The 27,586-nt window shown below is 27.7% G+C and overlaps 1 protein-coding gene across 5 annotated transcripts in view; it reads right to left on the minus strand.

Moving 5' to 3' along the window:
- The window catches only part of LOC107443843 (uncharacterized), a 167,907-nt gene that overhangs the window by 61,623 nt on the left and 78,698 nt on the right, over nucleotides 1–27,586 (minus strand). For all 5 annotated transcript variants that reach the window (XM_043050834.3, XM_087151817.1, XM_087151816.1 and 2 more), the window contains one exon: nucleotides 2,822–2,992. In XM_043050834.3, the coding sequence (XP_042906768.3) occupies nucleotides 2,822–2,992 (171 nt within the window). The remainder of the gene's footprint in view (nucleotides 1–2,821; nucleotides 2,993–27,586) is intronic.

Here is a 27,586-nt window from a genome sequence, read left to right on the forward strand (position 1 = left end):
AAAAATAAATTTAATCAAATAAAAGGCTTTTATGACATGTTCTAAGGTATCATTAAAAAATTACCAGATTTTGCCACATTAGCCAGATATTATAACATATTATAAAACAATGTTTCATTGCTAATTTCACAAAAATCATAACCAAAGCGTTTAGGCAAAAATTACTCAGCTTTTGGTGTTCTCATACGAATAAATAGTTCTTATGCCATGCTCCAAGCTATCATGAGAAAAATTACCAAATTTCATAACATTTACCGAATTTTAACCTATACTATAAAACAATGTTTTGCTGTTAACTGTACCAAAATCATTACCAAAGAACTTCGATAAAAATTACCATGCTTTTGAGTATTCCCATAGAGCCAAAAAAACAGTTAAATAGCATACTTTCAGCATAACAGTAATGACCATACTTTTTCCTTATTGTGCATACTAATAATTCAATTTATAAAAAATACTGAGTTACTTAAACAGGAAGCTAGATATTTGATTGGAATAAAATAAAATAAAAATTTTACAAAACTTTATTTTCCTAGTGGACTACTATACAAAACTATATTTTCCCAGTAGATAAAAATAATTCCATTTTGGTCATACCTAAAGCGAAAAACTTAGGAGGCCATTTTCCAAATATGTCTTTCGGTGGTGATAGATATTTATTAGAAAGGTGATGCTACCTATTTCATTTCGTTTTAGGTGTGACCAAAATAGAATTATTTTCTTCTTTTCATTCCACTTAAAAATTTAGTTTTCAAATTTTTTTTTAATTTCATCATTTTCTTCTTCTTAGTATTCGACATTGTTGGAAAGTGGCCTAAATTTTCATTACCGATAAAAAGAAAAAGAAAAAAAAAGGATTTTGCTTGCAACATTTAAAATTCAATTGTAAGTTGCATAGGGATCAGACACAGAATTATAGTTAAAATTAATTGTGCCAGTTGGAAAGTGGTAAAAATTCCGATTGTCGATTAATTTTATTTGAAGATATATTTTGTTCACAACTGTTAGTAAACTATACAGCCGAGAGCTCCAATTGAACTATGAGTGCCTTAATTATTCGGAGAGGCAATAATTTGATTAAAGATAAATTAATTCCCTTTGACGGTAGCATTGTAATAAATTCTGCTGCTAACGGTCAAGAAACAAATGATTTTAATAAGCATTTGTTTAAACAATGCTATCTAGCACAAAGCTAGAATTAAAATGTAGGTGCTCTTTGATGACGATAATATTGCAATAAATGGTTAAAAACCGTATACTTTTGTATTCGTGGTTTTTTAACCATACTAGTAGTAAACGGTTTCAAAACCGTAAAATAAAAATTCTTTACAGTAAACTTTACGGTTAATTGGATGGACAGACTACTACCGGTTATTTTACCATAATTTTAGAATGAAAATTCTAACAGTGCAGCTGATCTTTTGATTGCTTTCATCATAAAATTAAATCACATCATTGCCTTGCTTAAGCTAGATTCTGGATATAACTTTTCAAATTAAAACTAAACTTGGTTTAATTTAACATCTTATTACTGTCGCAGTAAATCTAAACCGCGTTATGATTCAAGTAGCTGATAAAGCTATAAGTTGTCCAATTTTTCAGAAAGTTACTATCATACCAGGGTAAAACGCATAATATATTTTTCCAGTGGTGGTAAGTTTCATAAGGAAGTTATTGAATCTGTACTCTCAAGATCAATGGCTGATTAAACGAAAGCAACATATTGAATAATATTTAAGAAGCTTTTCAATGCGTAAATGAAATTTATGGATCTGTTCCCAATCGGTATAAAGGTAATAAAATACAATACACATTTTGTCGGTGATAGCATATTGTTCGGAAACTCTCATTCCCTATTCCAATGGTTGATACACCTGTAATCTAATATGCGGATTTCTAGAAAAAAAGCTGTTCCTGCACTGTGCACAGCTGGACTTGCAAGTAGCTTAGTCTTTCAACGCTATATGAAAATAAAAATTTTGTAACTTTATGTTCTTGTTCGGTTTACTTAGCGTGATTTTATGTGATCGTTTTTGTCGGTTTTAGTCATTAATTTTCTGAACTGAAATAGCAAATGAGATACGTTTACTTAAGATTTATTTTATTTTTGCGAAACGCAATGATTTACATTATGATAAACTAAAGGGGATGAAAAAATAAGGGCTCCGGTTTTTTGTCAAATGCAGAACGTTTGTGTCAATAACTAGCAATGTTTAGAAATGAAAAGCTTGGAACAAAATAATGACATGTCACCTTTTCCAATTGTTCATTCCACCTTTTCAATTGTTTTTAAGAGCATTTTTCATCAAGAACGGTATAATTTCTATGCGCACATTAAAATGTTTGGTATAGTGTGCTACTTTTTATTTCATCAGCATGACCTAGTACAGATCATCTTTTCCATATGGCTCGACCAGCCGCTAATCTTTTCCATATGGGTCGATCAGAGGCTAGGTTTCACCATCTACTGATGTCCATGATATTAAGATCATTTTCCATAGGACCAATCCATCTGGTGTTGGGTCTTCCCTTTTTCGGTTGCCATTAGACTTTCCAAAATCCAGCTTCTTAACTGAGTCACCATCATCCTTTCTTTAGATGTGACCCAGCCATATTATTCTATAGATATTATGCTACTACCTACCTAGATTTTTTGTGGTTTAAACCTTTAAAATTAAGAAATCTCTGTACTTTTAGACTATTTATATCAGAAATTAAGTTTTTAATACATAACTTTATGATAACCGATGAAGTTTTTCTTTTATTAAATTTAATTTATAAAATTAAATTCTGGAATTGAACATAGAATAAAGGTTCTTACCGTCTAGGATTTTCTGTATCACAACTTCGTGGTCATAGGCATTGTCTCTTAATATCGTCAGATAAAGTGTGTGAATGAATGTAGGAGACTGATGATACTGACTGAAGTGATTGAACACTTTCTTCAGATTTTCGTGAAGAAGTATGATTTCTTGTGAACTGATACCTCCCGCTGAAAATTAAAGAAGAAAATATTACTGATAAGGATTTTGGAAAAGAAGACAAAAATGAGAATGTATGAATGAAAATTTAACTTTGGGAATGAAAAGCTGAAATTCAACGTTGTTTCTATTTAATAACGACTCGAATTTTAAATAATGGAAAAGTTCATGATGGAATCCGCTGGTTTAAGGTGTTAGGAAGTAATTTTTATAGTACTGAAGCAAATTTAATTGCAAAAATGTTCTTAAAAGTAGTAATAATAACTGCGGATGTGTATTTGAGCAACCTATTCAAGTGCAAGTTTGCTGACTTTTAATTTTTTGTAATTAAGCTTAAAAAATGCTAAATTGTTTAAATAATTTTTGTTAAGAAAACTCTTTTATACCATTTCCATTTATTCCTGTTTTTATAAACTTTAATAAGTTTCTAAAAATTGAAAATTGTCTGTTACAGGTGTTATAAGTTTTTAACGAAAACTCCGAAATTCGCAAAATTAAAAAGCATTATCTTTAAACATCATTCATTATCTTTAAAAACTCGGCAACATGTCCCTCAGCATATATTGTAAAAACTAATTAAATTTGAATGTTCAATCATTGAGTACCCAAATCTGTGTATACTTATTACGTTTTATTTTTCAAAATTTCGTGTCAGGTCTGAGTTGCATTTATTGAGTGTTATGAGTTTTATAATTTTTAATTTTAATGAGCGTCTTTCACATAGTAAAAAAATAAGCACGAAAAAGAAATCTAAAATAATAAGCAATTAATTAAAATGGAGGAAATATTTTCACTTTTCAGCAAACTTACCAACAACTAATAGCTAAGCGTCTTTTATTATTATTATCAAATAAAGGATTCAATTTTCAAAAAAGCGCTTTGAACAACATGAACGAAAACTAATTGCTCTAAAATCAGCTTTTTCTTCTTCCACATTTAGCATTAACTCTGCAAGCCTATTCATAACATAATGGGTTATGAATCATAGATACTAGGTTAGTCAATAAATAAGGGACTATGGTCGACTGATGAATTAACATATTTAAAAAATATAAAGTTGAATAATAAATTGAGGTACTCGAAGTCAATTAATTGATTTTAAAATTAACTTTCTGTCGAAGGAAAAACATTTTGATCAACATTTTCAAATTTTATAAGTACTAAACAGAGACAAATCTATCAACACCTTTTCCTTAAATTTGTTATTTAATATTTACTCTTTAGATAAACTCACAAATGAGTATTAACAGTTACTAGGTAAGCTAGAATGTATTTTTAGTTTAAAATGTTTGTGAAATAAGAGCACTTTGAACCGGCTTTACAAAAATTAATCGAGGATTATTTTAATATAACCTTTTTCTTAAAATGGGTATTTAGTATTAACTTCTTAAGCATATTCATAACGTAACGACTAATAAATGATAGATACTAAGCCAATTAATAGATAAGTGGCTGTGGTTGATTTAACAATAATAGATATTTGAAAAATAAGAGGTAAACTAATACATAACAGATTTTTAAGAAATACGAAGTCAATTAATAACGAATAGATGGGCCGGGATAGCCTGGTTGGTAGGGCTCTGGGACCATGTCCAAGAGAACTTGGGTTTGATCTCCACCGGACGAAATTTTCCCTTGTAGTAAATTGTGACTGGTGCACGTCAAATTTGTCGAGTCATTAAGTCCTCCATGTTCCCATATCAAATCAATACCTCTTGGCGTACTGATCCAGGAGTTTCCTTGTCTTATTGATTAAAAATTACAAGGCTACGGACTTGAACATTAGTAATCGTAAATCTAAAATTGGATCGGCTGTTCAACAACGGATATAAAATGTAAAAATAAAAAAAATCGATGCTTAGATATAAATTTAAATAATTAAACTTTTTTCAATTATCCATATTTTACTTGTAATTATAATAAGGGAAATATGACTAAGTAAATTGTCAAATAAATTTAAATATTAAGGACTTATTAAAAGGAAAACATTTAATATTTTTATAACAAATTGCTTTCGTAATTAAATTGTGGCAATTTGAAGGATAGATTTTAGTCTTCTTTGAGTTGGATTTAAAAAAAAGAAGCTAATTGGTACTTTATAGTTATTGCAATACTTGTGCTAAGATTAAAATGATCCAGGGGTTTCCTAGTTTTCTGAATTGGGTTCAAGATTACAAGGCTACGGAGTTGAACATTAGTAGTTGTAAACCCGAAATTGAGTCGGCTGTTCAACGACGGTTATAAAATAAAATAAAGAATAGATTTACAAGAAATAAAATTTTAATCGATGCAAAAAAAATAAAAAATAATAATAATAACATTTTGTTTAACATTTATAAAAACTAAAAGGTGATAACTCTAACATCACCTAAATGTGTATTTGGCATTAAACTTCGTAAATAAGTTCATAACAAAACTCCTAATTGATAAATTGGCCAGGAAATTGCATTCAACAAACGAGCAAGGTCTCATCTTACAACAATGAATGCATAATCACGTGGGTCTTTTACGATCAAAATTGGGAAGTTTTTGTTCTTAGGAAAAGTATCTGACTCACAAGGGATCTGAAACAATTGTATAGAATATGTTTCTAGTGGGATCAACTCTACATAGTTATGTTCACTAAATGAGATAGAAGAATGCGTCGTATTTCAAACCACCCTAATCGTAAAAGGAAAAAAAAAAGTGTCTTTTAGAATTCTGATGAAGTCCTCAATAAAAGCCGGATGAAGTATCGTAGAAAGCTAAATGTCCGTTCGGGCTTTTTGACTTGAGGTAGTTGATTTCTACAGAAACATTGTTCGCTAGTTACGAATACAAACATAAAAAGGCGAAGTTATCACGTTGTGTTATTAAATGAGACTTATGAAAGGTACGTTGACTTTCAACCACACAATGGACATATTAGCGTTTGAGTCATGTACTTCTGGCGTTTTAGATTTGACGCTATTAACACAATTATTGTGAGTATGGGTGATCTTACCAAAAAGGATTCTGAGTTGTTTGTATCAACAGTTTTTATATGCTTATGAATATAGCTGTTAAAGAAGACTATTTGACTCAAAGTCGACGTCGTTTGGCTAGAAATGCCCATATATAAAATGCTTTGTAGTGACGGCCATTAATGTATAGTTCTAGAATCTTTTTCAAAAATAAAGCAAAGAAAGTATACATGATTGGTAATTGGGTTATGATATTAAAATTCTTTATTATTATGATATCAATAGATTTCGTTCACAATTTTTTTTAAAGACTTTTCAGTGAACTGTTAATAAACCTTTTCAATTCTTTAAGAAGCATATTATAGAAATAAATATAAATAATGAATATATTAAAAAAATATTAAAGCATGCGTGTTTATTAAAAAACTATGTAATTAAGTTAGAAACTAAATACTTGAATTAGTTTAAAGCCCCAGAGGTGATTGTGAGCCCAAGTCAAAATTCCGGAAAATTTCTTTAGTTTAAAAAAAAAAAAAAAAAAAAAAAAAAAGAAGTTTAAATTGAAAAAAATGTAAACAAGTTTTTTTTCTTCCTTTTTCTCAATATTTCTTAGTTTTAAAATATATTTAAAATTTTACACATACCTATGATGACCTGGAGAAGTAATTAAAAGTTACAAATATGTCTTTCTTTTTTGAGTTTATGATTATAACAACTGATAAAAAATTGATAAAATAATTGATTACTGATTGATAATTGATTTACTGATAAAAAAATGAATGTTAATCATGATTATAATCATGAATATAAGCTTATCAAGTATCTCTCTGGATCTCCCTTACAAACAAATAAAATAAACTGTGTTTTTAAGTTCCACCTCTGAAAATTTGATTTCCGGGAACTTCTGTGATCAATGATTTTTTGAAACGTCTGGACCTTCTATCTCCAGAAACTTCCGGATCACTGTTAGTCTAAAAAATCCGGATATTTGGATTTTTTCCGGAGCACAATCAGCCCTGAAGCCCGAACAAGTAAAAAGAAACATTGATATATTACGATACTATTTAGACGTTGATTCTGTCTTTAAAACGTACTGCTTTAAACGTAACGTATGCATTTAAAATTGCTTATATTTTAACACATCTCCCTGTACAAATTGTGTACGCAAATTTTCACCCTTAATGAGTAACATGAATACAAATATAAAAATATGTTTAAAATCTATATTATATAAATCTTTATATGAATATTGACATAAAACTGAAGACATTTCCAAAATGATAATGATGCCAAATCAATGAACACTGAACAATGAGACTGACACTAACAGCTGAGACATAGTATCATACTAGATTTTATCGCAAAATTTATTATAAATAATGTAAATTTATTAGTTCTGTTCAGTTAAAATTTCTATATGAAAAAAAAATCTCGTGTTTATTCCTACATCAACCACTCCCTCCTTTTTACACACCCCTATTAACAGGGATTTTCTTGTTAAATTTAAACAAATTAAAAATATAATTATTGCTTTACTAAATTATTCACTTTTGCCTTATGGGAACATCAATTTACCGAATCTTTTTTTACTTAAAAAAAAGGAGGTTTGAAAATTCATGCTAAGATAAGGGTACGAATGGAAAATTTCACGCACTCGAAACATTCCCATGAGAAAGTGAGAGAATATTATTCATTGTTGTGATTTCGATTAATGTCATGCTTGGTTTCTTTTCTCACCTTCGCTGTGTTTCTATTGGTTTAATCTTTGATGCCGAATCCACCTTCTTGATACACTCTACTAATTTCAACAGCCATGCCTCTTTCCTAAATTATTTTTGTGTGTTTCTTCATTTTTATTTTTATCTGATTACACCTATTTCGGATGCTCTTTTGTTGACAAGTTGAGTTAGTTTTCGCTATCTCATTGCAGCTGTTGTTTAACCATTTTTGTTCAAAAAAGGGGGGGAAATTTGTATTCTTATTTTTATAAGCATAATAAAGCATTGTTTATCTGGGTGCCAATGAACCGAAATCTAATTTATCGAGTCAATCAAGGACTCAAAATAAATCTAAAAAATAAATAAATAAAAAATTATACATGAAAATGCACTTATATTTTTAGATTATGAAAGTGGTTGGGAAATCGTTTCTTTTTTTTTCTTTTGGCAATCTTGGAACGAAAAGTTTCCCAGAAAACGATGAAAACTAGAATTTTGAACATGTAGAAAAAGCGTTATATGTTGGTACCTCGGAAAAAAAATTGTTTAGCGTATGTATGTGCAAGAATTATTTTGTGTACTACTACGCAAAACTTGTACCAATTATTTCAAAAATAATTTTAAAAAATTAACTTATAACGAAATTTTTTCTCTGTTAAAATATGAGCGACACAATTACCAGTCTTAAGCTTACGAAAAGTGTGGAGGAAAAAACTTACCGCAGGCATAGAAAAAAAAATATGATCCAAGATTTTTATTGACCAAACTGGTATTCATTGGTCCATACTGATCCGGGTACATGTAACATGAATGTGAGTTAGTTTACTCAACAAAAATTCAAAGTATTATGCATACATTCTATTTCTCTACTGTGTACATATAAGATGAATGTGAGTTAATTTCACTCAAAAAGTCATAAGTCAAAAATTTTTATTCATAAATTCCTTTGTTTTTGGGTTGTGTTCAAAATTATAAGTCTACGGAAATTAATTTTGGAATATGAATCGGTGTTCAATTTCAGTCCTAAAAAAGCAAAATGTTAAAATTATTTTTAAGCTCATTGCTGTAAAATAATTAAGGCATAAAACGGCAGAACTCAATCAACCATTTTAAACAATTGATTGATTGATTGAATTGACTTTCTAATTGAGTTCTATAAGAAAATACGAACATAACGGAAAAATAATCATAAGTTTTGCTACTTGAATTATTATTTTCTTTTCTAATTGCTTATTATTTGCTTATATGTTAAGATGTGTTAGAAAAATTCTCACATAAATTTCACTGTAAACAATATATACTTATAGAAGTTGATGAAGGCTTAATAATGGTAAAGAAATAGTGATGAAAGTAAAATCAAACATGGAAATGCATGCGAAAAAAAATAATTTAAAGTTAATATATAAAGTCATATAGAGAACACATTTTGTAGGATGTTCCAGCACCACCCACAAATGAAATTTGAAACAATTCCTTTTTTTCTTTCTTTTTACGAAGATAGTAAAGAGATTTGCAACATGAATCAGCATTTAGTAACGCCCTTAAGTAAATTATCATTTGAAACATTTTAAAAATACCATTAAGCTAAACTACCCAAACGCCATAATCAATTTTGAATATAAATTTTTTTAACACAAGAAAATCGCACTTTACGAGATGATTATGTGAAATTGATGGTTCTTCTGACACGGTTAAATGCAGTTAAACAATTAACCCCAATCTAACTTAGCTCACCCGACTTATTTTATTCCTAGATCGTTGGCGAAAACCAAACAAAAAGTGCCTGCCAAAACCATTAAGAGCAGCAAGTGGTCTGAAGAGTATAAATAAATAAATGTCCGTCGTTGGCGAGCGGACCGTATAGAAAAGCTCTTTTAAAGAGCAGAAAGATTAATGATTTTAGAAGTGGTAAGAATAAAAATAAAGATCTTTCTTCATCGAGTAGTTTCATTAGAGCTATTCCATTACCGTGATTGCTTATCTGGGGTAGGCATCTCCCACAACAGTGTTGACGACATGAATAATGTTATTTTTTAATTTGCATACGCTTTTTCGAAGTGGCATTAGAATAAAAATGGCTAGACTAGTCTGGAAAAAAATTTGTTTGGTACTCCAACTGTCACTTTTTCGCGAAAAGAAAAAAAAAGCTGGACGATGTTAATTTCAAATAATTAAAACAGTTTTTGGAACATGAATTTATTTTATTGTACTGCAAAACTTCATTTTACCGAGAAATTTTTAACAGTGTATCATACATTGATGAAGGCTTATTAATGGCAGCTTATGAAGATACATTGATGAAGGCTTATTGGGCTAATGGCTCATCTCCTATAACAGTGATGACGACATGAATAATGTTATTTTTTAATTTACATAAGTTTTTTTTTTGAAGTGGCATTAGAATAAAGTGAAAAAGAAATGGCTAGAATAATCTGGAAAAAAAATTTGTTTAGTACTCCAACTGTGACTTTTTCGCGAAAAAAAAGTTTAACAATGTTAATTCCTAATAATTAAAACAATTTTTGGCACACGAATTAAATTTATTTTATTGCCATGTAAATAATTCCAGATCGAATTCTGGCATAGAATACAGGTAATTCGAGTGCATCATCCCTTAAATATATTTTACCGTAATTCCATTTCACCAAGAAATGTTTAACAGTTGATTATACATGTATCATACATTCTCAGAAAAAATCTTTTCGGTTTTAAGACATAATACATAATGTGACTCAGTGCAATTAGTATAAAAAGAATTTTCAAATCAGGCTGATTGTTAAATACTAGAATATTGCGCATTGTGAAATGAATGCGGCAGTTTTGAAAGAGCCGGATTATTCAATTAGCCTACAATTTACCGTAGAAAGCTTTGGGAACAAGTTGAATCAGGATATATTTCAAATCTACCTTAGTTTAATTGTATGCCAAGTTATATTATCAGGCTGAACATGATTATACTGTGCTATTTTTTTAAAATAGAAAGGATTGATTTAAGACTTTAGAAAGGTTTCACTAAATTTGTATCGCATTATGGTTCAAAGTTTAACCTAATTTTTTACATAGTATTAAAAAATATTATATTAAAAAAGTATAATATAGTATTATATATTTTAGAGTATAAATACTACTAATATTACAAATATTATATAATATTATATATAATATAATAAATATTATATATTTTAGAGTATAGAGTATAATATAGTATTAAAAAATTAAAGTCGTTAAGAGTCGTTAATCTGTAAATTACATGAAATTGTCTATAATAGAATAATTTTTCGGATAATTTACTATATTATATAGATAAAGTCAAAAATTATTTTAACTTTCTTTTTTACGGTTTGAAATCATGCTTGAAGTAAATAGTTAAAAAACAGTAAAGGTAAAAAGAAAATTTAAAAAAAATTACGTAAATTTTAAGATTAATGGAATGGACAGATTGCTGCCTGTTATTTTATCATAATTTTAGAATAAAAACTCCAACAGTGTATTCACAACTGTTTCTTTTCCTTTTGTAGGTGTTGATTCTGAATGACAAAGACACGTTTAAACTCTAAAAATTTAAGAAAAAAACTTTTTGAATCTCGATCCTTTTGTATTACATCACTTAAGATTATCCTCAATTTCACCTATTAGCGATTTAAAAAAAAAGGTATTGGTTATTATGCTAATAAAACATTTTGCAATAAGATTTAAATAAATTTATAAGCAAAGCATACATTAAATAAGGAAAATTAAATTTATTTTGAATTAAAATTCCATTAAATCATACTTTTCTGAATACAAAATTGAGATAAACTGTTGTTGACAGATTTTTTTCCCACTTAGTTTGTCATAATGCAACAGCAGATATTTGATGATAGCTATGAAAAGGTATGAAATATCCAATTTACAAGAATGACGTGAATTAGTTACTTAAAAGATGTTTACATTATTAAAAATGTTTCTATACCTTACACATACGAAGCTCCTCTTATACAAAATTGAAATACAGAATTAAAAGTAAAGTCATGCTTGCTATGCTTAATTGTTTCACTTCGGCGAGAGAGAGAGATTATTTTAAATAAACAAATCATTACTTTTGTTATTGATAATGTCCTAGTAACATAGATAATAGTAAATGACTTTGCAAATAATTTACATTTAAGTTACATTAGTTAGAAGATTGTTTTAATAACTACTACTCATGTGATTAATGGCATTTTAGTAGTAAATATTCATACGCAAATGTTTTTTTGTTTGGAATTTATAATTTTATGCAAATTTATTTGAAGGAAAGGTCACTCTAAATAATTTTTAAATAATTTATGATTTATGATCAATTTATAACGAGGAAAGGTCAGAACTTAAATATTTATTTTCTATCGCATTATCACTTAATGTTTAATATTAAATAGCACCACTTAACTATTTGTAACTATCAATTAACAATCCAATTATATTTTTTCTTAGTTGCGCAAGCTCATGTAAATGAAACAAAATTCTTTTAAACTGGTTTATCTAATTTTAAGAAAAGTTATTGATGAGTTTGTTAAGCAAGTAATTAAAATGTGTTCTACTCTCGTAAATATCTACTTAGTGACCTTGAAGGTTTTTAATTAAACAATCAATCATAATACACGTTGTGAAATATAATTTGAAAAAGTAAAATTTAGTTTCACAATGTACTGGTTGAGTATTGAAATTTCTAAACTGGTTAAAATAAGATTTGTCCAACTAATAATAACTATAAATTTTTTTATGCATTTTTATTAACGAGTTGAAGTTTCAAAAACATGAAATTAAATAGCCTTTTTTGATTACATAATTTTAAATAGAATATTACCCCTGATTACATATTTTTTTTTCTAACGGATGAGCGTTAAAAAACGCAAGAAGCGGGATTACGTAAAATCGGGGTAAAAAAATGTATTTTTCCAAAATTGATGAACAAGATGAACTACTAGAAAAAATGGTTATATTTACATGTTTTTTTAGATACAATTTCAACAATATGACTCTCAATGCTTAGTATTGTTTGCAAATTTACTTTATGGTTTAAATTCGCAAAAGTTACAGAATATTTATGCTTTCGAACTGCTGATCAGTTGTGAGTATATATCCTCCGAGATTTTTCGCTCATCTTCATCGTGAGTAGACATCTTCCTTTATTTTTGGGGGGGGGGGGGGGGGTAGAGAAAATTTTGTGCGAGCTTTGTAGAGAAAAATAATCCTGATCAGTTAGAAAAGCCCATAAAGCAAGATTTTCGCAAAAAGGGCAACGTAAAAATCCGGAAAAACTTAAACCTAAGAAACAAGTTTATACAAGCCTATGAACTACACACATGAAAGCCAAATCTTTACTAGCAGTTAATAAATTTAAAAAAAAATCTGTTTAAAACTCTAATGTACTAGTTTTTCATTTCTTATTGCTCTTCTGAAGATTAATACAAATTACTTAATTCTTAATTGCTTAATTCTTAGTCGTAATTCTAAACTTATTCTAAACTTTAACACAGCAATTCTTAGAACTGAAATCAATCCACTTAGTATTTATTTTTAAACACTTAACTTAATTTACTCAACTAACACAATAGTTCTTAGAATTAAGTTTAACTAGCATAGCTAAGCTAAGAATTACTTTTTTCTCATAAGTTGTATATTTCTCCGCTAAAAGATTTATCATCGTGATCTGACAAATCAGAAAACAACTTACCCCTCTTTCGTTTCCCACAAATTTTTATCTTAAATGTTGCATACACCTGAGCGGTAGAATGTCTGTGAAATCTTTCCAAAAAACGCGAGTTCTTTGTAGATCCGAACGTTCCAGAAAATATCTGAACTAGTGACGTTGTTTTACTACACGAGTTTTTAGAGATAACACCTTTGCAATATTTTTAAATAGAAATCGCTAGCTAAAAGGGGTCCATCTAACAAAAGTCGTTCATCAATTTTTAAAAAAAAAAAAAAGTTTATTCGTGTGTTGCGCTTCTTTAGCAGCTTCTCTGAACTGGCAGTGAAGTAATTCTTTTATTATGTATCTTGATTTTCCTTCCTGAATCTTGGAGAGCTTTCAGTTTCAACGAAGATTAATGAGCGAGCAACCTCACCTGGCGAATCAATTAGATATTTTACACATATTTACTATGAAATCGACTCAAGTTTACTACATGGACTTTTTAAAATTGCAGCAGGAATGTTTTTTTCCAAACATTTATTCTGATGAATTATTTAATTTAATTAGATGTCTTCACAAGTGTTGCATAGTATTAAGTTAATGAAATGCAGTCATTTTAAATTAATTTTACATAATATTTAACTAATGGCATTACATAAGTTTACAAAATTTCTGGCAATTTCCATTATTATGAAATATAACAATTTCATAAAATGCTTGATCTTTGTGCTTTATGGAATTCAAGCAGCCTTCTAATCAACACTAGCGTGCAGCTTACTTATTTTATAAGGACACATTTGGCACGAGTTTTGTGCTGTAAGCTAAAAAAAATATTGAAACTTTAAATAATTTCTGATAAAAGATTTCTATGAAACTCAGGCTTTTATTTCAATAAACATAAGTGTGCAGCTGTCAAAGGAAAGCGTTGACATTAATTTATCTCTTTCGAGTTAAGAACACATCCATCATCCAGTCTGTATAGAAAACAAACAGTTCTTTTCATTTCACTATTTGATTTTATTTTCTTCGCTTTGTTTTTTTTCTGCCGTGGTATTTACTAATTACTCTTTAGAAAAAGACTCCGACTAATAGCTGAAGTAATTTGGTTTCCATTGCAGTATCATGTAACATAAACTGCAGATAAAAACAACATCTAGACCGACAAAAAGTTGCCACCGTGTAGACGTTTTTCGAAAGGTTTTAAAATAATAGTGAGATTTCGTTTGGCATATTGTCACGTGACAATGCTGCACATATCATGTGATGGTAAAATATATAAATCATAGCAGGTAGAACATGGAGCAGATAAAAAACATACATTGAATATTAACAGATAGAAAGTGGATAAATCGTTTTTGACTAGGGTAGTAATTTTGTCCAACAAAAACCTATTTCTTCCACAGCTATTGAAGATTCATGTTTAATTATTGATAATCTATAGATTGATTCCTAAACATGACACTTGAAGCACTTCAAAGAAATAACAACAGCATTTTGAAATTTCCTTTCGATTTTTGATAATTTTTTTTTTTAAATGTGGAAATAAAAGTTATTTGTGGATTTTAAAAGAAAAAAAAACATTTTTATAGTTTGGCTTTGACTAATTTATAATTTGAGTTTGCTATGTTTGAGTTGGCATATGATGATTTTGGATAACCAAGATACTAACTTGATTTTTGGCTATGAAATCGTTGAATAATTAAAATATATGAAAAACATATTATGAAATGTTTATCAAAAAGTACAGTGTACTATTTGATAAACAGTACTATTAATAAAATTAAAATATCTTCTTAGATAAAAATAAAGTTATCTGTAATATTTTTTAAAAGGATTTTTTGGTTTAATCTATTAATATTTATTATATTATTTCTAGAAAAAAATGCATATGTATTTTTTAATCAGTCTGAAACACTGAAAACCATATGTTATAAGCTATAAAAACTTTATCTAAAAAGAAAGCAAACAACTAGGACAGTTTCGATATAAATAAAATCTTTAGTTAAACTATTGCCATTACGGTTATCGATTGCCTGCATTTGAATACAATTATTAACGATTGCAAACAAAGAAATACAATAAATAAAGATAAACAAATAAAAACTTAAAAGCAAATTAAGACAGAAAAGCATACCCTAAAACAAGCAAACAATTTTGACAACTTGAACGCGAATAAAAACATATTTTAGCTCTTATTGAACCCCTATATTTGAATGCAATTATGATTGCAAGGGAGAAAAATAAATAAGTAAAAAGAAAAGGCAAACAAAAATTATGACCACTTCCATTTAATCAAAATTTATTTTAGCTAATGCTATTGATCACCTGTATCTGAATCTAATTATTAATGGATGAAGAGAGATAAATAAAAGACATAGAAAAATAAACAAAAACTTAAGAAGAATGAAAAGAATACTTAATCTAAAAAGAAAGCAAACTGTTATAACAACCGCAAAGCAAATAAAAGTATATTTTAACTAATGTTATTGATTGCCTATACCTGAATACAATTATTGATGATAAATGAAATAACTTCTTAGATTTGACAAAGCTTCCACTACCGCCATAAGATATTTATAATACTCCTCCTCCATAATGCCAAATGTTAACTGAATCTAACAGTCATTGCCCGCTACAGGGCATTCTTACTCTAATTAAATTTAATAATATATTCCAAAGTTGTCTCCTACCCGCATAACTAAACTACTCTTAAATTAATCATTTACTTTAAAGTTACTTTAACTAGATAGCCCAAATTTCTCTTTTATTTTAACCCTAATCACCTGACAAGGAAGAAGATTCGAGACAGCAAAGCTGAAGAAACCAGACATGTCTAAGAAACTAACGATCTCTATTAAAGATTTTAAAACGTTAAGTTAAACAGTGGATTATTTTCTTTATTGGTTTCCGCCTGAAAATGTTAAGTAATCATTAAATTGTTTACTTATTAAATTAATGGAATCCAGACTCTGGAAATCATTATGTCAGAGTTAAAATCTGCGAGAGTAAAATTTCTGAATCTTCGACTGCGTTCTGTCTCGTAATATTAAATTTATGTGGGAACAAGGAATAATTAATTAAAGGTAACTAGTTTGATGGCTGTCTAAAGTTTAAAATAAATAGAAAACGCAAAAGTAAACAAAACATTATTCATTTTAGGCATAAATTAATTTTTACTGTTTTCACAATATACTATAAAAAAAATTTGGTGCATAGTTGCCACCATTTCATCATGTTTAGGTAAACTAAATATATTTTTAAGTTTAGAAAGTTATAGCTCAAAACTCACATAAAATTGACGAAACAACAATTGTTTGAAAGAACTAGTGCGAATATATTACTAAGAATATACTGTTTTTTAAACAAAATTTTTTTTAAATGAAACCATTAAATTGATTCGAATGTGAATAAAAATATGCTTTGTCTGTGTGTTGCTAGTAAACAAACTAACCAAAAAATGAATAAGTAAATAAATAAAACTGTAACAATAAAAAAGTAAATGAAAATGTGACTACATGCACTGTAAAAAGTTTTAGTTTACCTCGACACTAAAAATGATGGCTATTTACACCGCAACAATACACTTACAGTGTACAAAAGAAATGTTATATTAATTATTTTATTAATTAATATTACATATAACAACATAACGATAAAACAAAACAAACTTTACTTTAACAATCTAAATACTTTTAAAAATTAATTATATTAAAATGGATATATTTTAAAAAATTAATAAAAAAAAACCCCTAACCATTTTAAATAACTTAACATTTGCAAAAATAAAATGCAACATGATATTCACATTGTTCTAATAAGTGTATAAAATAAAGACGAGCTTATTGCGAGTAACTTTTAAAATTGAAAAAAAAATTAAGAAATATAACAAATAGTAAGGCATAACATTAAATTTTAATTAAAAATGTTTTATTTTAAATTTTAAACTCAAACGGAAAACTAGTAGTAGTAGTAGTAATTCATTTACGTCACACTAGAGCTGCACAATGGGCTATTGGCGACTGTCTGGGAAACATCCCTGAGAATGATCCGAAGACATGCCATCACAATTTTGATCCTCTGCAGAGGGGATGGCACCCCCGCTTCGGTAGCCCGACGACCTCCACGCGAAGTCGAGCACTTTATGGTAGAACAGTTTAACGAGGACCGCACACCCTCGGTCCCTACGCAGACTGATCCAAGCATATCATATTTTGGTAGTTTATTCTTGGTACTTTATTTTTGGTAGTTTTTTCTTCTCAGTGTAAAAATAATATAATATAGACATATTTTAATTGTTCTAAAAACATTTAATTTAAAATTAGAAAATAGAAAATAATTTTGAAAATAAAATCTACATAGTCTAAATAATAAGTTGTATACTATATGCTGTATAAAGATTTTATAACGAAATTTACAAGCTGGGGAGCGGAAGACTCTATAGTTCGGATAAGTGTATTGAATTAGCCTTAAATGAGTCTTTCAACACAACAACAAATTATATTTATTTTAACAGTTTGGTTTAATTTCTTGATGTTATTTTTTTTTTATTCCAGAATACTACGAAGTTTAAAAAAAAAAATATTGTTAATGTAAAAAAAAATATTCATATTATTGGCAAGTCCTCTAAAAAATACATAAAACATTCGTCAAAAGTCGTTAAATTTTTAAATATTATTTTTAAACATGTATAATACGCGTTTTGAAAACATATTTCAGAACATGTTTCAAAGCTTGTTTCATTAACACAAATATGTTTAAAAAAAAAAAAATGATACAATGCAAAATAATAATAATAATATAAAGAAATAAATCAAAACAGGCTCCAACACAAACATGAAACATGTTTCATAAGACGCATAAAATATTTTATTTATCAAAAAATGTTCATACCTATTAAAATATAGTACATATTCCATTCGATATTCTATTCTACAGTACATATTTTATTCTATATTTCAGATTTAATTTCAAGTGTTTTTACAAGAGTAAAATTTTCCCCGATAGCGGGTCAGGAGATGTTCTCAAGATTAAACGAAAGCATAAACGAAACTGTATGTAGTTTATAATTGTATCCCTCACTTTGGGATTATGACGTTGGCGAAGAGCTCAAATAAAAGCCTCGTTTCAACTAAGCCTCCTATTCCGTCTCAAACCACGTATCAACGTTCGATTTAAATCCGCGGTATCAAATACGCTATTCGATACAACCTTGTCAATACGAATATATTTCTGTAGGTGATTTATTAAAAGCCACTAAAATGTCCTCGCGAACTATATGTTTCGTGCCGTCATCTCGACGACAGTTTGACGAAAATAAATTGTTTTTCAGAAGAAAAAATGTCAAAGAAAGACTTTCTGAAAACGAACTGATTTAAGTTAAATCACCAAGATGTTTATCCGTTTATGAAATGAATAGAGAGTATTCAACTCTTTATTCAAGGTTGTTTTCTGTTTTGGGTTGTGGAAAAGCTTAGTCAAATCACGTTTAGTATTTCACACTTGACTAACGTTTAAAAATTACCCAGAAGAATTTACTTAGTTTATTTATTTAATTTTTTTTTTTTTTTGTAAACTGGATGACTGATTAGATGAAACGTTTTAATGATTTCAATCAACGTAGCTCTTTATTTACGTATATATTTCTTTTAAATAACTCAATTACTATTAATTAATAAAAAATCTATTTTAAATATTAGAGAACTATTGTTAATTTTTCATTTTGTAACCAGCGTTAAACAGCCGATGTAATTCTGATTTTACGATTACCAAGATTTAACTTTGCAGCCATGCATTGAACCCAACAAAAAAGACAAGAGAATACTTCAATCACGCATTGGGACAAACCAGTATTCGTAAAGGACTCGGTGATAAAAACTAACCCGCATTTGCGGTGCATGAAGAGAAAACCACGAAAAAACCCCATAGCTAGCCCGATGGCAAGGGAATTCAAACCCATGATCCATCTACGACTGAGGATATTTTACGTTAGCACTGTAGCCGGTGAGCCAGGAGCAGAATTCGTATCAACCAGCAACCGCTGGAAGTCGAACCTGGGTTACTTTTATGGGAGGCGAACATTCTATCCCCTGAGCCACCACGGCTCAAACCATAATATTGTAAAAATTTCCTATAATTATTACATTTTAACAGTGCAATAAAAAGTATGAAAACGAATTTTTACAATATGTTTCAGTTAGACGCACTGTATAATGTGTTCTTAACATTATGGTGCAAAATTCACTTATTTGTTTAATTATTTTTAAACAGAAGTATTAAATACTTTTTTAAAATCTCATTATTTTACAGGGTTATAAAAAATTTGGTTCTTTGTTGCACAAAAATACTTAAGAGTATAATAACACTGTTAAAAATAAATGTTTTAAATTGTTCAATAAATTTTATTGTGTTTAAAATTAGTCAATTAATCTTATTATATACTAAATCATAACATTCAGCAAATGAATAATTTGTAATTTTCATCATGTTATAGAATTAAACAATTGGAGACATTTAAAATAATTCTGACAAAATGTACATAAACTTTCATATATTATCGACGAGCTGGGTCTTGAACATAACTTCTGAATTCGAAACACATCCCATTTCATTTTTAAGTTAGATAAAAAAAATAATTTTTTTTTTTTTTTTTTGTGAATTGAATAAACAAACAACAAATTTTACAGATTTTTCTCAACTTTGAATCTCAAAATACGTAACGGAAAAATAAATATTTGAACCATGTAAGTTTTATGATTATAATGAATTTAGTACGTAATTTGTCCTCATGCTGTCATTATCTGCTCCTATTACAAAAATAAATTAAACAATGAGACAATAATGTTTGAAATAAATAATAATGCATCTTATAGTTTCGTTCCAAAATTCCATTGTTAATTTTTTTAAACTCAGCATTTAATTTCCTGTGAAGTTTCAACAATGTGATTTAATCTAACCTCTCGGGAATACCCACCTTATCATTACACCGAAATACAAACAAATACACCGAAAACCTTTACTTGATTCATACGTGGAAAAAATAACAGAGAAAGCTGGAAGAAATAGTTGTTTCCAGCGAAATGCAAATCAATCGCAGGATGAAAGTACCAAAAAAAAAAAAAAAAAAAAAAAAGAAAGAAAAGAAACGAAAAAGAAAGAAAGTTGCTTTTTTCTAGATAAAATCGAGGAAGTTTCGAGGTCAGTAAGAACAACAAATAAAGAATTAGATTATCGATTTCTCCGTTAAAAAATTAAAATAAAATAAAATAAAAAAAATAAATAAATAAAAACTTCGGATAGCTACAATAAAGGAATTAAAATATTTGAAAACAACAAATAAGTAGGATTTTTGTTGGCCAAAATGTTTTAAAAGTTTATTTAAGAAAAGAGTTGTTTACTTTTAAAGTTTTAATCAATCTGACAAGGTTTAATCAAACTGCATTGATGTTTTGATTGAAATTTGATTATTTTCCGTATTGTATAGTTAAAACATAATTTACATTTAGTAACCTTCTGTATAGTTCAACTATAATTTAAATTGAATAACTTCCAATTTTTGTATTAATTTCGAAGCTATCTGTGTTCGATAGTTAAAATGTAATTTAAATAAAATTTCTACATTGATTAGTTAACAGTTGTTTCAATTTAACCGTTTATCTACTTCTCCGTTACAAAAAAATAGTTTAGATAGCAACAATAAAGGAATTAAAATATTTCAAAAAAATAAATGAGTTTGATTTTTGTTCTCCAAAATATTTTAAAAATTTATTTTTAAAAAATTGTTTACTTTTAAGGTTTTAATCAATCTGTAAAACATATATTGATGTTTTGATTGAAATTTGATTATTTTCTGTATTAGATGGTTGAAACATAATTTGTGTGTAGTAGCTTTCTGTACAGTTCAAATATAATTTAAATTTAATTACTTCCAATTTTTATTTGAATTTCGAAGATCTCTTTGTCGGATAGTTGAAATGTAATTTAAATTTAATTTCTACTTTGGGTTGTTCAACAGTGGTTTAAATTTAACCGTTTATCTATTTCTCCGTTACACAAAAATACTTCAAATAGCAACAATAAAGGAATTAAAATATTTCAAAACAACAAATGAGTTTTTTTCTTTTTTTATTTTTCTATTTAACCTTCTTTTCATAATTATTAATTATTTTGACAAAAATACTTTAAGAAGTTTATTTTAGAAAAATAGTAGGTGGCTATAAAAATTTTAATCTATCTGTAACACATATATTGATATTTTGGATGAAATTCGATAATTTTCTGCATTGGATAGTTGAAACATAATTCGCGATTAATTTAGTTAATAACTTCCTGTATAGTTCAAATATAACTTAAATTTATTAGAATGACATAGTTAAATTTTTATTTGAATTTACTAACTTAATATATTAGATAGTTAAAATGTAAGTAAAATTTAATTTCTGCTTTGGGTAGTTCAATAGTTCTTAAATAAATTCATTCCTATCCGAAGAAATTATGATTTGTCTCCAAATTGCAAAGTTACATATATATATATATATATATATATATATATATATATATATATATATATATATATATATATATATATATATACACAAAGGAAAAAATTGTTTAAAATAAAGAAGAAAGAACCGAAAATATAAGCTTTAGCATTACCAGGAATATCTAGGAAATTAAGTTAACTTATTAAACATATAATGTTTACTAAACTCAACGTATTAATGTTACTAGAAACGTTACTGAATCAAAGTTTCCTTGAGATTTTTTAGTAATACTAACAGCTTAAACTTTTCCGTGATTTATAAGTACTTCAATACTCTGATATCAAAAATTAAAATCCATAAAATAAGGAAATCTTATTGTAATTTGCATCTCAACAAATAAACAATTCGTCATGCTGAAATATGTTAAATATACATAATAAATAAAGAAGGGAAGAAAATGATCAAAAATTTGAGGACATTATAGTTTAAAAATCATAAAAATGTTTCATTTTTCCCTCAACCATTATTATAATGTTTGAGTTAATTAATTTTAAAATTTTTGCATTCAAAAAGCAAGAAATGTATTCATTTAGTTTTAAAAATTATATTTTAATTGATATATAAGTAATTTCCGAAAATTCTAAACATTAAAAAGAAATTATGCCAATGATGTGCTTTTAATTACATTTACAAGGTTATTTCCTTATTCATAAAATATTTTCCGTATTGTTTTAAAAAAAAAAAACTTTTTAATGGGTATTTATATTGTAAAGGCGTTATTAAAATTACTTTGGTAAATTTACAATTGCAAAACTTCTTATGTAAGTTTCATTAAAAAACTGAATTTTGAATTCGAATTTTGATTTCAAAAATTACTGGAATTTTATTTAAAATTACTGTAATTTTTGAAATCATAACCAATATTTATTGTAATGCTTGAAAAACTAAGATCAAAGAGACTTAAAACTCTTAAGCTCAAAATTAACTAACCTTATGCATTAAGTTTTAAGTTGCACTACCACATAAAAATATAAATGTTGGACAGAGCTCGTTAATTTCTATGACACTTCTTTCTAAATCCTTTATATTTTTGTGTATATATATATATATATATATATATATATATATATATATATATATATATATATATATATATATATATATATATATATATATATATATATATATATGTATATATATACAGAAAATAGTTTCATTGTGAGTATTAAAAAATAATAACAACTTAAAATTCAAATATGGTGTGTCTTAAAAGAGACAAGAATACTTTAAATTTTGCGGAACAGTTGTTGTTAGCCGATCTTAAATGATCATCATATGCTGATAATCCATAAGACAAATGTTATGAAATATTCGTCAATATGAGGTATAAATAGTTCATATTATTCGTTACATTTACTTTGACTAACGAATGTTAATTGATTTAAATTGTTTTGAATTTATTAATTGAAGAGATCAATGTAACATTTTTACGAAAATAAGTTTTTTGTTGGTTTTGGATTATCAATCACCAATTTTCAAATACAGAGTAATTTTCTAGACGTCCTAACGAAGAAAATCCAACAATTTGGTAGCAATTCTAACAATCTATCCCCAATTGACACAGTTTTTTTCTTCTTTTCTTTCTCGAAAGTGCAGATTTGTACCATACCATTTTTAACAATGACCGCTTCAATTATAAAAAATGAGCATTTTTTTCATACAATGTATCTTTTTGATCCTATCACTTATAGATACAAAAATATGGGAAGCTTAAATAAAAATATTTTATAGCATAGTTTAAAAAGAAGGGAAAAGAAATTTGTTAACCATGTAGGAATGTACTAGCTATTTTTCATCGGTTTATATTCCAATATTTCATAGTTTTGACAATTAATATTCAGATGTCGATGTAAAGCTGCTGCCAGTAATGTATGAGCGCAAAGGTTCATAATTTAGCTAAAAGTATCTACCAAAAAATAATCTTCATAATTAAGTTAATTAGTAGAATAAATTATTATATTTTGATGAGTTAATTGAACTCTTCGAAAATACGTTGACTTAAATTTTTTAACAGTTTAATCATTAAAAAAAATTTGCCAGAGCAGGTGGGAAATCTTTTTTGATGATGTGTCATTCAAAATTGATGCTTACAGGTACACATCATGTAAACTGCACACATTGCTTTGATGGATATGTTGAAATAATTGCAATTACGTAAGATGCAAATTACTTTTTTTCTTTTTTTAGAAAAAAATGCGCATTTAAATTTTCCAAGGTCAGTAGTCACTTTTCTTCAGTTTTGTAAAATGTTATCAATTTGAAACAGTTTTTTTTCTTTTCAAAAAACAATGAAAATCCTTCGCATACTTTTAAATATTAAAAAAAAAAAAATGGCCTAAATACACATTTCATTTTTTTTCCACCAAAAACCACATTTTAATCAGTTTGTTGATAAAGAGAAAGTGAGAATTGTTTGGGAAAAGAGACATTTTAAGTAAACTGACCTTTGAATCAAAGAGAGTCTTGCGAAAAAAAGGGGAAACAAAGTAAAAAAATTTAAAATTTTATCATCACGTGAAATTTATTTTTTCGTGAATAACTTCCTGAATTTCAATGATAGTCGAGATAAAGCTGTTTATGAATAATAACATCTGTATCATCAACTGAACATCAGCATTTTTAATGTTGCATGTTTATCAGATGGTCATGTCAAGGTTTGAAGCATGGATTATATTATTATTGACTGATAAAGAATAAATATTGTATTAAGGACATATTACTCACGTTGAATACTAATACTCATTTTATACGTCTTTCCGAGAACCGACGTACAAATGAAAAGATAGACAACTGAAAATTGAAGAAATTAATTGAAATTCAACGCAAAAATAATAATTTTGATAACGTAATAACATTGTTAATTTGGAACTAAATATTAAGATTGATTTGGAAAATAATATACTGCTAGAAATTTACCGGTAAAAATGCTTAAATAATAGCTTATTTAATTGTTATTTGACCATATTAAACCAGAACAGTCAAATATTTATAAACAAGATGACATTCAAACAGTTAAGTGTGAGAAAAAGCGTTTATTAGTTGTTTTTACATAATACGGTTTAACAACTAGAATTCTATGTGCGCCTATTAAGCCCACTTTATGAAGCCAATTTTTTCTGTGCAATTGGGTACATGCTGCACCTGAGAGAGTAAATCGGTTAAACTTATGGTTAAAAATTCCTTTTTAGAGCTTTATTTGAAATTCATCATTTCTCAAATATTGGCCAAAGATTTGTGAATTTAAAAAAAAAAAAAAAATAGTAAAAAAACGAAAAAATGACGAACGTATACGTAATGTCTTTTTCGTCGTATAACATTGCATATCAGTAGAGCGCCGATTATCCGAACTGCTCGGGACCGAATGTGGTTCTGATAATGAAAAGTTCGGATGATTGGAAAGTTGTTTAAAATCTAGTTTAAATGATTAATATTTATAATCACTAACTTCCCTTCACACCTTTTCCAGACTTGGAATGGTAGCACTATCTAAAATAGCTCTGGCGTGTTTAAAATTTTTTTTTTCTTTCAATTTTTTAAATATTTTTTATTTATTTATTTTTTTAAAAACTTTTTTTCTTCATTTTGAATTTTTTTGAAATCATATTTCAGCTTTTTATTATTATTTTTGTCAATTACTGATTTTACCTCATTTTTCTTTATTTTCTTTCGCATTCCTACCATTGTAGACTGTCAAAATGAAGTTCCCATTCTTGGAAGATAATTTTCAGTTAAAGAGGGCAAAAAAGAGTATGTAGGTTTAACTGTGCAACAATACATGTATGTATGGTTACTATAAGAAAGCTGCTGAAATAGGTAGTAAATCAAATATGGTATTCAGATGTAGTGGACATTATTAATTCTTCTAAGTTTAGAAAAATTTTCGATAAGTTAAATAGAATTCTAAACTTAAAAACAAAACAAAAAAACGAATTCTGACATAGTTCGGATAATTGGACGTTCGGATAATAAGGGTTTGGATAATCGGCGCTCTACTTAAGAATAAACAGTGACTACAATGAAAGGACTTATATAAATGAAAGAGCCTTATAAATGAGAAACATGAAAACGGTTCTTTTTTTTATGTTAAATAGACATATTATTGAATATTATTCATTATATGTCTATTTAACATAATCATTATAAGCCCATTAAGCTCATTATAAGCCTACAATCTTTTACTCACTTACTTCTATTGTACTTAGTACCATACATCTGTACCGCAATACCATAAGAATTTTTGCATTTATTATATTAATAGGTATATATTAATGCAGCTAACAATATTTAACAGACTAAATGTGTCAAAAATTTTAACCACAATCAATATAAAACCCAACACTTATGCCTTTTATTATGTAGGGGGAAAAAAAACAATTAAACGCAGAGTAACGTGACATGGGCCGTTTCAAAACGCCACTTAACATCACTCCCCACCTCTCGAGGATATTTAATTAGTGGGATTTAGTGGTAATTCAATTTATTTGAGGCTGTGCAAGTCGTGCGGCACGCTATACCACGCCATAAAAAGCAATAGATAGGATATGCATACTGCATTCGTGTTTATTGGCCAATAAACTCATTGATGGGAAACTATCTGCGATTGGTCAATTACCAGATATTAAATTCCCCAACAACGAAATGTTCTGAAAAGAAAACAAAACGGAAACACGGCGGTAAAAAGTTCCTTCGTTTTCATGTTCGGAGGGAAAATTTATGGGATTATTTTTTGATTTATTGCGTTTTATTAAGTTATGCCTTCTGCTGTTTCAAGGTAAAAAAGAAACATGAACATTCAACGGTGAAGAGTCATGAGGAAACATTTTGCGACTCAATAATTGTGAAAGAAGTTTGTTTTTTTTGCGATTATACGTGCATGAGGTGCATTTCGTGCATAATCGATGCATCATACGGCACAGTGAGTGAAGATTAATTTTGAAACCAGAATGTCAAAACAGATGTTCATCACAATTTGTGTCTTTTTCAGACGACTGTGTATTCCAGAAATCATTAATATTTATCTCGTTCGTAAAGTTCATTTTATGCTTGTATGATCTTCAAAAAGGAAATAGAATTCGGCAAACTTGTTTTAAAAGAGGATTACAAAAGTTTTTATTTTTATATTTCTGCACAAAACTACTACTCCGTTTTCTATTATTGTTTTTTCCTTTAAAATTATTTATATAACAGAAGTTTTGAATCGTGTTACAATCTTTATTCCCCCTCCCTTTTTACGACAAAAGCATTTTTACATTCGAAATTCTTTATTTTATTTCTTTATTCTCTTTATTTATTTTGTCTGTATAAATTAACATAATAAGACCACATACATAGTTAAACTGCAAAAATATCAAACTTTTTAGACAATTACGTCCCACTGAAAGTCTTTTACATTATGAAATAGAATATTTTTAGCTGAGTTAACATAATAATTTTATTAATCAATTGTAAGTTGAAAAGATAAAAACTATGTTTTTTTAATAATTAACAATGCCTACGACTACTAAGAGAAAAAAAAAATGGTCAAAACTACCAGAATATTGTTAAATTTACCATGTTTTATGGCTCTAAGGGAACATCAAAAAGCTCGGTAATTTTTACCGAAGCTATTTGATAATGATTTTGTTTAAATTAGGCAAAAAACATAATGCCGTAATATGCAATAACGTTTAGTAAATGTGGTAAAATTCGGGAATTTTTATCACGATAGAGTGTGGCATAAAAACCAATTATTCGGTTAAATTTACTTTTT

The sequence above is a fragment of the Parasteatoda tepidariorum genome, chromosome 9 (genome assembly GCF_982258835.1).
Source record: "Parasteatoda tepidariorum strain Cologne lab strain chromosome 9, Ptep-v5.0, whole genome shotgun sequence".
Lineage (NCBI taxonomy): Eukaryota > Metazoa > Arthropoda > Arachnida > Araneae > Theridiidae > Parasteatoda > Parasteatoda tepidariorum.